We start from the raw sequence: 13,413 nt of genomic DNA on the forward strand, positions 1-13,413 counted from the left end.
AATCCTCACAACTTTCTCTTCCAAGAGGAGCCTCAGCCGCGAGCGCCCACTTCTCTTTAGCTTTGTAAAAACACGTGCACGTCTGGGTTCCAAAGAGACAGAAGACCTGGCAGCAGGTGGGCTTGACGAGCAGGCCCAGAGCAAGCCACCCACTCCCCGGACTCCAGGCCCTTCCCTTTTGGTCGCCACTCACAGCAGGAGGGCTTGTCAGCTGAGGCCTCCGATTGCATTTCTGTTCAATTAGTGAGCAAAGGGCACTGAACCACATTCTCCTCTGTTTCCCTCTGCAGCGGAGCCCAGAGTGGGAGCCACGCCCACTTTCCAGAGCTCTCCGATGGTTCACCCCATCGTCTAACTAGCGCCCTTTCTTCTCAGGAATTAGCCGTGCAGTTTCCCGAAACGATGGTTCAAATCAATTTGCAGAGCATCTGTTTTAATGAGCTAAGAATGGGGTAACACCGCAGACTTTGCAACTGCAGCTCCTCTTCAATCTCATTATCTCCTTCTGTGGATATAAAATCAACCAGAGGTTCAGACAAAGGGGAATTTCATCACTTTCCCAGAAGTCTGCACGTAGGAATATGCCTACTGACGGGGATACGCTAAAGTAGGCAGCATCCACCAGAACTGACGTCACCATGGTGAAGCTGTCAAACCAAGGCTTCTAACAGCGATACCTGGTGAATGCTGATGCTTTGTCATCGCTCAGAGAGCACAGTGGAGCAGGCGGGGATGTGACTGCACAGGACAGCTCACTCCTGCACCCCAGGCCATCACTCCTGCCCACGGTTATCATCCGGCCACACCACAGTGGCAAAGGGCATCCATGAGAAGGGGAGAGTGTCCTGAAGTTCTTCTGTCAATCAAACCCTCTGAGCCAGTTCAACAGGCATTCGAGGGCCTGCTCTGTAAAAACTACAGAGCCAGTACTGTAGGTTTTGGGGTCTTAGGACAAGATCTCTGTCACCCAGAAGCTCACAAACTCCTAACTCTAATATAAAAACTGTGATAACATAGATAGAAGCCCATTAAGGAGGCACAGAGGATGAGGGAACTAATTCCAACTGACCTGGGGGGTCTGAGCGCCGAAGGGCGTGCTCCAAACAAAGTAGAGAAGCAGGAAGGTCAGGGTTCATCCAGGCGAGGAACGGCAAGCTGTCTGATTTAGGGGACTGTGTGACGTGCTCAGGAATAAGACACGGGGGTGTCTCCAAAGTGCAGCTAAGAAATTGAGGGTGCGATGGGCAACCACCGAGGGCTTCTCAGGAAGAGTGGCACCATCGGATCCGTTTCGGAAGGTAACTCGGGCTGCAGTTGGTAGGATGAGCTGGAACTGCGGCTATGCAATCAAGATGGGGTCTTCACGTCCGAAGAGAGGATTTCCATCCATTTGGGAAGTGGTTCGTTAGGACAGTACCACGGTGTGAACCAAGTGGCAGAGCCCATTACAGACCCAGGGCTCTTCAGCTCCAATACCACAGCGGCATCAGAATGTTCCAGTTTAACCGAGCTGAGTGCAAGTAAGTCTCCATTCCAGCACCCCCTCCACGAGGCCAACTTTCCCTTCTCACGCTTGACCTGCACTCCATACAGTTCCCGCCTTGCCGTTTTGATGAAATTACATTTTCCCAATAACTTTCACACTAATATCATTCTCAGAAAAATGCTTCAAAGGCTTCAAATAATGCATAGGAATGAACACCTGAAACAGTCTTGTTTGCGTTTTCCCACTGATGAGGGGGGCTTTGTTTACTTCCTGTCGGGCGGATGGCAGCCCAGGGAGTCCTCCAAAGCCATTCGATTTATCTGTAAAGAAGTGTGTTTCTTTCCAAAATCCAGAGATGATTTATGTTGTATCAGATCAAGTCAAAGAAAGCAAGATGCCTAGCTTGAAAACTAATCCACCGCAATGAGTAAGAATTAGAAATTGTCCTTACGAAAGGCTGACTGCCCTATCTTCTTACATTTGCACACTTTAAGCACAGAATATTCAAGTTAGATTTACGGTGCCACATTAATGGGGTGTTAAAAATAAAAGAGCCACGGCACACAAAGCATCCTTTGACCTGCTAATGCTTCTCAAAATCGTACCATGGCAGATGCAAAGAATTATTTCCCCAACAAAAACAAGACCCTGGCTCAGGGCAATTTCCTGCACAGCCGGCATCTGGGGGGGGAGGGAGCAGGGCATGCCACGCACCCCTGTGAAATGTGTTATTATACCTTCATAATATATTGATACCAAGTAGGTTTACAAGTTCTGAAATGAATTCTGGGCTCCACAAGCCCAGCATCAACAAGTGACTTGTTAACACTAACTCATGATCACTGTTTTTAATTCCTAAGAACCACGTTGAATGACAATTTGAAAAGGGCTCATTTTCTCACTGATCACTGATGATCTCTAAACTTTCAGGTAACACTTGGAGCCTTTAGGCCTTTGCTTCTGCTGAAGTTCAGAGACACAAGTAAAGTTGCAAATTTCTGGAAACTATAGAGTCACAATTTTGCAAATCAATGTTGAGCTCTGTTACTTTAGCTGGTTTTACTGATTAATATCATGAATAAAATCAAAGTGCTGTGCTTAACTTCTGTCAGACCTTTGCTCTTAAAAGGAAGCAGAGGATTGTGGTTCACACATAACAAACAGATCTCCAAATTATTAAAAAGGCATTTTATTATAAATACATTTTAGTTGTAGCAGTAAAATACATTTTGTGTTACCATGAATCTTTTAAAACAAAAGAACTTCACTGAGACAATGGTCACAATGTAGGAATTAGAGACCTCCAAATTGAAAACTTGTTCTAAGGAACCAAAGCGACTAAAGTAATTCTAAAACTAAGTTAAAAAAGAAAATGACAAAAAAGGAAGAAAATAAAAACCCTAGAGAGTGGCTTTGGGGTTATTTTATGGTACAAAGTCATTTTTACTTTTAAGCATAAACTCTTTAGGTATTAGAACTCTCAGATGAGGTATCATTAACTGCAAAGAAAAAAATAATAATTTTGTTATAATTTTGCCAGAAATTATGATTATTAGATGGCTGTACAACTGGTACTTTTAAGAGATGGAAACTGATCAGTTTTATGTAACCTTCCTTTAGGAGGCTTTTGCCCAAATAAGACCCAGTATGAATTTGCCACGTGATTGTATGAAGTTAGCTGAACACGTTTAGATAAGAACTGTATTCTTGAAGCATTAAAAAAACAAAAACAAAAACAAAAACAAAACCTGTGTCACTAATGACAGAACCCTTTAATAAGATGCAAAACCCATTACCTTTATAATTGAGAGGAGAGGTATTTTAATCACTGGATTTACCTAGGATACAACTACTACACTTAACCAGTACCTTCATGGGTTTCAAAGAATCAGGTGGGATGACTGGCACAGAAAGCGGATACAGTACAATGTCATACACACGGGTTTACAGGAAGTAGGCATGGTCTGGACATGTAAAAATCCAAGACTCCTGCTCTGTATGGGGGGGGGGCTGAGAAACATTCAGGTGTAACTGACACGTCAGCACTTCATCCTGGACAAAAGAGCCCTCTGAGCAGCTGAAAGACACAGAGGTCTTCACTTCCAAGGCATCGTGCAAAGAATAAATAAACTGAAGCTCCCTATGAGTTGGAACTGGATAAAGTAACCTGTGCTGAACATACAAACAATCCCACCAGAGGTTATCTTGCCTTTCAAGGAGGAAGTACTGTGTTTTAAGAAGTCCAAAGCTGTGTGTTCTATGATGCTTATCATACGGTCTACATCTAAGTCATTCTATAATCTATTACCTTAAAAATAATTTCTTCTCTTTCCAGGGTCTCGGTAAATTCAAAGCCAAACAAAAAGCCAGAGGCGGAGCCCAATGCCCCTCAAGCCGCACTCCAGGGGGAGTGTTAACAGCAGCAGCACGCGCGTTTTAAACACCCAAAGACCTGTAGGTTTATTATACTGTAGGCAGCTTCTTTCTCAAAAATAACTTGCTCATACATGTGCACCTATGGTTTATGAATAACTCATGCTGTGTAGGTGGTAGATTCCTCTAGACTTTTTTTTGCAAACATATATAGATTTTTTTTAAGGTAGCAAAGGAATCAGAGACAATTATCAATTTTCTGCCACGCACAACGATTCAGGCTCCCCTAACACCTACCGGCACGGCAGAGAATCCAAACTAATTTTGTTAACCTGAGAAACACATAATTTGAAAAGCAAATCCTTTGCCCTCGCCTCCCTCATCCCCCAAAACATAACAACTACGACTACACCATTCGGGGTTTATCTATCGTTTTCTATGCTTCAGGTCACTGCCATCGTAGGACGGGGCCTCCGGTACCTGGGGCCTCGATAAACGCGAACTGCATTCTCGGGACAGTCGGATGGCTCCCTTCCACAATCCTCACCTCCGCGTGTGTGGAGCATCAAGACTGACTCTAAGCGCTCCAAACGCACGCACAGCTTCCAGACCAAAGCCCAGGCTGCAGTGTACACAAAACCAAACTCACCCTCCAAGTGCGAGAGCTCCTGCCCCGTCACGGGGAAGAGCAGCACAGACCTCAGACGGGGTGAGCGCTGAGGGGCGGGGGGCGGGGGTGGCCACCCCCCAGAGGGCCCGGCACTCCACGGAGGTCTTTCTCCATGAACGTCCCCGTCGCCGCATCAGAATTATAAAAATGTCTCAAGAGATCAGTTTTGTACACTGAGTAAATACATGCGTGGCTGAAGAGACCCTCAGCCTTCCTCTAGACCCGCGGTTCTCAAAGCGCGGTGCCTGGACCAGCAACGTCAGTGCTGCCTGGGAACTTGCTGGAAACGCAGATGATCAGGCTCCGGCCGGCATCAGAAACCGCGGGGCAGGTCCAGCAGCCTGTACTTTAACAAGGCCTCCAGCTAACGCTGACGCTGGCTACAGGTGGAGATCCGCTAGCTCTATCCTGCTTAAAATGTCCATATCTTAGGACATATTTGTAAACAGATACTCCTTCTATTCTGGGTTGAAACCTATGGAATTTGCCCCTTCCCCTCAACTGCTCAAACATCAAAAGAGAAAAAAGAACTAATGATGAAATTCATTTCAGAACATCAAAACAAAAATTTTAAGTAATATCGGTTTCCCCTCCTATACATAGTTCTAAGGCAGGCAGTCACATGCTAGTATGCAAAATAAAACACAGAAGACACCTCATATATGAGATGTAGAAACAGCTAAAAAGACTCCCAAAGAATATAATGAAAATTCTGTAATATTGTTTAATGAACTTATAGAATTATATAAAACTTACTACGCTTTATGCTTAATATTCGTATCAAAATAAAATCTCTCTGTTGAACAAATTGCAAATAAAGTCTGGTCTAATACATTACTGAAACTGTAAGTATATGAATGTCTCTGGATTTTCTGAACACTCCAGTTTTAGAAGCTTTAGACTAATACTGTATAACTGGGTTTAGGATTTAACCACAGTTCACATTACTAAGCCTATATTCTTTTCTGTTAGGTACCTCCCTTCGAAAACATTTAGAAGCTCCTGTGACTGTTTCCTTAAAGTTTATTCCAAAGTAGATATTTTCAAACATTTCAAAAAATTTAAATGTTACATTAAAATTTTTTGTAATCTGTTTAATCTCATATTCTAATTTAAAGTAATAACAATGCCACTTCCTGAATGTGCTTTAAGAGAATGTTAAATGCCAGTAAGATTGATTCACTCCTTATAACAATGGTCTTCAGCAGCTTTACAGGGAAACCTCAGCCAATAAATATCCAACCCCAGGTAGATGGAGAACTCGAGAAACCTAATATAACAAGCGCTCTGAAGACTAACGTGCCACCTGCTCTTTCCTGTTACCTTTATACTATGTGGCGGACATCACTGGCTGATACTCTGAACAAGAAATCACGGTTATAACATTATCCGTTATTTCTAACTGCTCAATACTGTGTGGGTCAGGTGGCAAAAAGCGGAGTGAACAATCAGATCCATTAAGACATATCCTTTGAGATTTAGGAGCGCACATGAGGGTGGTGGTAGAAATTGAGGGTTTCTCAATAGTTAAAGGGATGGTTAGCAAGAAACAACGTCTGGTAAATCATAAAAGACAAAGTACTACCTTTGTGGAGCTAGAAGAAAAACCAGAGCGCCTAAGTAACATTTAAGGTAGCAATTTGTATCTTGCAATACATTTAAAGTTTTAATCTTGTATTTTTATAGGCTTTTTCTGGGTTCTCTTTTTAAAAACAGCTCCAGTAGGAAACAATTCTAAGGATAACAGGTGTCTCTTCTTAAAATGGCGATTTCAGTAAATTTAATTTTCTTAATAACAACAGCTGAAATCTGAAATTTAACTTGAAATTGGTTTTCACACACTGGCTCTTAGGCAAGGTGACTCTCTCCAGCGCAGGTCGCTAGAGATACATTCCTATATGTTTATAGCTTTGCTCTTGAAATGTATATACGTGGAAAATATTAAACATGTAAGATCAGCTATACCAGAGCAAGATAATACTGTATCTTAATTATCTCAAGTTAGGGAATTCAGTTACTTTCTCAGCAATTTCAATGCCACCATAAAAAAGGAAACTATTTTCACAAATAGGTCTTGGAGATCGCTATGTTTAATTAGGTAATGCTTATTCAGTGGGAATTCTGATTATTTTACTTATTCTGCAGTTCTTTGAACTGAAAAGACCAATTGATGTTCACACCAAACTCAAACTTATTCTAGAATCTCTGATGAAAAAAACCACACAAAGCAGTTTATTATTTCACACATACAAAATGACCTGGAGAGAAAGCATATCTGTCTGAGGAAAGGAAAATGAAAGTCATGTTGTTTAAATGGTCAATAATTAACTGCTGATTAATCAAAAACAAAGCTCTGCTATAACAACTTGGCCAAGCACATGCCAAATGGCAACCAAAACCCCTCTGAAAAACCCACCAGAAAATATCCATGTTGCACTGAACGAGGCTCATTCAGAGCTGAACAGAAATTCATTTTTAGGTAGGGAAAAAAATTCAGCATGAAAACTCTACAGACTCTATCACCCAAAAGAATTTCTTTAAGGTAAAAAAAGAAAATCTCAGTAGCACTGAAATTAAAAAGTAAAATTAATAAAAAATAGTTCTGGCAAGAAAAAGGAAACTTCAGAGTGATATAAAGAACAAAGAAGTAGAAAGACATGTGAACAACTAACTGCACTTAGAAGAAATCTGTTTTGGAAGAAAAGGAAGTTGGTAATACTTGGTATTATCCCAGAGCTTACATCAAACTTTAAAAAAAAAAAGTTCCATCTGAACTCTAAGGTTGGACCTAGACCATAAAACACAGTCGCCCCTCAGTGTCTGCAGGGGATCCGCTCCAGGACCCCCAGGACTACCAAAACCCGAGGATGCTCAAGTCCCTTACATAAACTGACGTAGCACTTGCACATAACTTCCACACATCCTCCCATGTACTTTAAATCATCTCTAGATCACTTATGATACCTAATTCAATATAAATGTTAGGCAAATAGTTGCGAACGCATGGCAAATTCAAGCTCTCCTTTTTGGAACTTTCTGGAATTTTTTTTTTTTTTTTTAAATATCTTTGATCCATGCTTTGCTGAATCGGTGGGCACGGAACCCGCAGATACGGAAGGCCGACTGTAAGTTGTTTTTTAAGTCTGATTCGTGGGCACTTGCTAACACTACCCAAGTAATATCCAACAGGATGAACGGTACTCAGAAGCCACACATTTCAATGGAAACTTGCAATGATTCTTGCAGTAAGACTTTCTCAAAACTGTTACAAGATATTATTATGTATACATTACATTTAAAGCACAGTTGGAAAGATGGCATTAAGTAAAGCTGAGATGGAAACATTCGAATCCTTGACTGGCTGTAGAAACAATAAGGAAGTGAGGAACACTCAGACGTTCTCAGCAGAGCAGTGGACTAAGAAGCAGCTACTACTTCTAGTTTCTTAGAAATAACTGCTTAGAACAGCAAAGTCACAACAACGTAACAGCTTCCTTACGCAAAGTTTCCATCAATATATAAGGGCGGTAGGGTGGGCACATTTAAATATAAATAATTTTAAAACTGGTATTTTTTAAAGGTTCAAGTATGGAAAACAGATGATTAGGCAATTACTTTATGACAAGGGGTTAACTGACAGCCCTGATGGGATAGTTCTGTCTTTGTCAGATCAGCATGCTTTCGACCATTTACCTGGCTTGCGTCGCAGTCCTGTATATTTTCGGGGGAGGAGAATCATCACTGACAAGAACATTATTCTTCACCGACATCCTCACATCAGGGGGATCTCATTTTCATTTGGGCTGTATCTTGAGTTTTGTCACAGAGTTAGAAATACACAGCTATATGGCAAAACTTTTTCTTCTTTTCTTGTGACTATGTTGAGTAAAATCTGCCATCACTAAACGTGGCGATCTGACATCTTACAGAGAAAACAGAGGTGCTGTAACTTGCTGGCTCCGTTTTCCAACTGTGATTTATACTAACCATTAGCACGTCTGCAGTCTACACGTCTACATCTGCCGCCTTACACAGAGACCTGCAGCCTGTAACGTGAAGCCACAGAGAAGTGAACTGCACTCTGGGCAGAAGGACAGAACTGAATAAAAAAGAGGTTCTCTTCATTTGTCCTAGAGCTTGACAGCCTTTAACTAAAGGCACTCTCTTCTCCCAAACTGTCCGAGGCTTACAGGGGACTACTGCTGGCTGACACCAACTAAACTCCCGTCGCAGACGCTTTTGTTTGCCCTCCACTTTTCAACTCTGCTTTAAAAATGGACCGCGAATAGACGATGGCCTATTCAAAGGCAGTCTTCCGGAAGAAAACTAGTTTTGAACGGATCATGAGGGTCCGTTCAGGATTTGCAGTGTTTCCCAACCTTACCTTATTATTTTATGTTTTTTTTAAAAAGGTTATATTGTAGTTTCAAGATATCTCTGAAGTATAAAAGTAGTACTACTAGATCAGGAAAACAATATGGACATGCATCGTCGCAAAAGCGTTACAAGACCACAAGTTTTAAGAGGGTAAACGTTGTTCTTTGGATTTTACCAAAGTTCATTCAAAACAATGTTTAGACTGTAGGATATTTAAGATAGCTGTTTAAATTGTATATTTTTGTACAAGTTCAGTGGGGTTCTTTTAGAAGAATCAAAAGACATGAAAACAAGGGCAGCTTCTTGCCCCAGATTTTGATGAATTTTGATACATCTTTGACAAACATTATACTTCTTCTTTAATGATGTTCCTCAAACAAAACAGTTAGCAAAATATTTGAATTGCCATGTATAATGTCACATTTTAATGTAAACATCAAATAAAGGTACCAAAATTTTTACTGGAGGGAAAAAAACCTTAAAGCGGCACAACTCTTTATACCACTGGAGAGGGGGAAGCCAGATTACGAACATTTACACATGCATAGTGAGGAAAAGAAGATGTTACTAAATTCACGCATTTTTAAAATAGTTATCAAGTCTACTAAGCACCAACAATCCTAAAAATTTTTCAGCTTCATGATTTGTTTAAAAAAAAAACACACACTATCAAATTAACATTAAAAACAAGCTTAAAGTGTAGCTTGTCCAAAAAATAATTAAGTATGCCACTGTTTTTTTCATGTTACAAAAAACAGTGGCATATGAAATACACCTGCAAAGAATGCCTTTAACTCTATCCTACAGTGGATGGAGATTACAACAGCACATCATACATAGTCTAAAACTATAAAAGTTTTAGAATGCAGCATCTTGTCACCAAAAAAAGCTGATAAAACTTAAAGTATTTAGAAGATGCTGACCCCTTTTTTTTTTAAAAAAATTTTCAATGAATTTAAGCAAAAATAACATACATTTGTACATCAACTGGCCATTTCTGGTACAGAAACCCAGCGTATGGTAATATTACTGAATAAATGTAAATGCTACTTACAATTTTTTTTTCTTTTTAAATACATTTTAGACAAACTTTTTTTCTCCTTTTTTAATAGTTGCACAATTAACCTCTTAGCTGCTAGCTTGATGCAAACATATGTAACAATACACAAATTTAAAAATATTTTTTATTCCACATAAAAGCTGTCAAAATTCCGACTCATGTCAAAAATGCAAAATAATGGAATATACTGTAAAAAAAAATTAGTTGCAAGTCTAGCAGCAAAGCAATTGAGAACATACTTAATATTAAAACAAAGGGAACTGTGCATCTATAGGTGAAGTCCAGCTATCTTAATTCTACTGATACAAACAGAATGAAAACACTCTCCCTGGAGGAAAAAAAAGTGATTATTTAAAATAGGAGTAAAAGCCATTGCTGCCCGATGAGCTCCCCAGGCTGAGTTCCTGGAACAGAGACAGAGGGTCGCTGCTCTTCTTGGCCTGCTCTGGCGGGGGCCTGGGCTTGGGCGGGGCCCGCAGAGCGCTGGCGTACGACATGGCGGGCTTGCTGCCTCCACAGCTCTGCTGGCTGCTGCTGCTGGCCGACTCCGCGATCTGCTTGTTGGGCATGAGTGGGGGGAACTGGCCGAGATGCTGCAGGACGCTGTAATTGAAGGAACTGGACCCCTCGAGGTTTTCAGGCTTCAGATGATCCTCAGGGGGTTTGCCGGTCTTGGGCGGAGCTAGAAGCAGAGAAGAGTAGCACCGATTTAAGGGCGAGCCCAGCGACCCTCAGGCATCTCACTAGTTCAGTGTGTCACAGCTGGTTCTCATCTCCAGGAACTCAGCGACAGGAGAGCCACAAGGACAGACAACTTCTGCCACAACACTCTGCAATCACAACACATCTGACTGAACTTCTCCATCTCATAAACACTTGAAGAAGAATTAACTACGTGAACTGTGATAACTAAACATATAAAACTAAAGGTCAAGTCTGAAGGTTTTGCTTCAAAAAACTAACTTGTGCCATTGCACACTTTGCTATTTATTATATTAACTGCTCACAGTTTGAAAATGGGAAAAAACAGGTTCTTTCTTAAATAAAAATGAGCTCTATATGCAGACTTCTGGTTAAAACAGCTTCTATTATTAACCTAAGAAACAGCAGCACCTGGATTCAATTTCTTAAAAATACTACCTTTTCTTGTAATATGTAAGGAAACAAGGAATAAGGTGGGGAAAGCTGCTGTAGACTTTACTTCACGTTTCCTGTCATCTGCCGAATTCCAAGGTCCTTTAATATTCGACTCCACTCTTCCTAACTAGTTTTATGGCCCCCAAATCATAACTGGTTTTAAACATTGCTTTTGCTTTCAATCTTTTAAAAGTTTAACTAACATTAGACTGGATTAAAATCATAATACATATTCATTGAGGATAACTTGGAAATTACACAAAGGCCAAAGAAGAAAATAAGTCATTCATATTTCCAAACACCAGAGCTAATTTAACTTGCTGGTGCATTTTTCCCTAAGGATGTCATATAACGCAGATATTTCATAACTTTTTAAAGTAATCTCTCATTTTTAGAAATATGGATAATAGTCAATTTTTCACTTTTCTACACTGTGATAAATGTTATTATAGATAAATATTCCTAAATATTCACGACTGCTCCCTTAGGATAAAGCCCTAGAGGTACAATGGCTGGGTCGTATAGTACATACACAGTGAAAGTTTTTGATTAACTGTGGCCAAGCTTCCCTGCAGGAAAATACTGCCCACTTAGACTCAACCAACAATGCTTGCTCATTTCCCTACTACATCACAACACTAGTGTTACTATTTTTTTTAACTTCAGCTTCTTTTATAAATAAATAATTATCTTGTGGTTCTACTTTACATGTCTTTGATTACTGACATTTATGGACATTTTTCCTTGTGTTTATTACCTATTTGTGTAAAGTTAAGGAGAAAATATTTCATTTTTTAGTTTTAGTATTTCATTGATTCATTATGCTAATTTCATATTATTATTTTAAAACTTTAAAAATTCACAAAATTGTTCAAAATTATTTTAAGCCATTTAATAGCTTTCTGGAACGTTTACCACCTTTCTGTCTAAATGTCACTGATTTTGTGAATGAAACAATTGTTTTTAAGAGCATTAGTTTAACAAACACTTCAATATAAAAGTGGCCTGTACTGCCTAATATACAAAATAAACATTTTACTGGCTGTTCAAAAACTTACTATTTTTATTTACTTTACTAAGTCTTATTTACCCATATTCTCATCTTCATGACAATATAAGAGTTTAGAATGTTTTCAAGTAAATAATAAATACTTACAGAATAACATTTTAGAGGCAGTTTAGCCTAATGCCTACACGCTTATCTAATCATGAATGTAAGATCTCTGTCAATTTGCTTTACCATATATGCTCCTGGTAAGACAAACTATTCTTTAAAACTATGAATTTTACTAATCTGGCAACCAATGACTTTTTTCAAAATACATATCTCTACCTAATCTTTAATTTTCATCTGTGCATAAAAAGAAAATGCTTGATAAAGTATGCCTTGTCACCAAGAGAAGTGAATAGAACCCGAACACATATGTGTTGGAGAGACGATCCCCACCCTCGCTGAGGACACAGAGGTCCCGCAGTGAGACTGGATCACCCCCTCGATCGCACAGGGTCTATTCTCATGATCTCCTCACTCAGCAGGCAGGCATTTACCAAGGTGATCAGTACCAAAATGGGAAATCCAAAGTTCAAAAAGGTCAGAGACATGAGCTTTGCTCTCAGGCTTGTAATCGTGGAGAAAATACGGCCATATCATGACCTCTTTCAAATTCCAAACCAATACAATAATGAACAGTTTCCTTCAACTCAAGAAATAAGTCTCAAACTTCAGAAAGAAGTTCCCCAAGTGGTGATTATTTTCCTTCTGATTCACCACCGGCAATTGCTACATTCCTCTAAAAATGAAATGAAAATATAAAATAGAATAAAATATAAAATAAAATAAGAAATACACACATAGATACATACTGTTAAACAAGAAGCTGTGCTTCAGGATAGTAGTGATTTTGAATTAATTTTTAAACACTTAGCTAAGTGTTTCTTTCAACGAAAGAATACTATTTGTCTCCTAGCAATGAAGAAAATAAGCATTTTATATTTGTGGAGAAGACACCATAAATGACATGTGCTCTGGGCACTTGCTCAGCAAATTTCAACTCTATCAGCTTTTTACTGATTTCGGCCAAAAGCTATCTTAAAATTTAGGCAGAAAAAAAGGAGAAATGATGTTGTCTTTAAAATAAATTATAATACACAAAACAACTAAGAAGTAACAAATTTTCATCACTTATTTGTAATTTAGATGTTTCTCAGGAAATTCAAATATGATGAGTGCATTTCTGTTAGACCTTTAAAATGACAAAGCAGTCCCAGGCAAAATACAACACTCTAACCATAGAAGGTACTAATGAAGGT

The 13,413-nt window shown here is 39.5% G+C and overlaps 1 protein-coding gene across 7 annotated transcripts in view; it reads right to left on the reverse strand.

Moving 5' to 3' along the window:
- Window positions 1-455: 455 nt before the first annotated feature.
- Window positions 456-13,413, reverse strand: part of HELZ (helicase with zinc finger) — a 158,857-nt gene continuing 145,899 nt past the window's right edge. For 5 of the 7 annotated variants that reach the window (XM_079904109.1, XM_079904105.1, XM_079904107.1 and 2 more), the window contains one exon: window positions 458-10,648. In XM_079904109.1, the coding sequence (XP_079760235.1) occupies window positions 10,314-10,648 (335 nt within the window). In that variant the 3' untranslated portion in view covers window positions 458-10,313. Of the gene's footprint in view, window positions 10,649-13,413 lie in introns of all 7 variants that reach the window. The other 2 variants (XM_079904111.1, XM_079904110.1) reach the window with 2 other exon arrangements.

The sequence above is a fragment of the Stenella coeruleoalba genome (genome assembly GCF_951394435.1).
Source record: "Stenella coeruleoalba genome assembly, chromosome: 19".
Classification (NCBI taxonomy): Eukaryota; Metazoa; Chordata; class Mammalia; order Artiodactyla; family Delphinidae; genus Stenella; species Stenella coeruleoalba.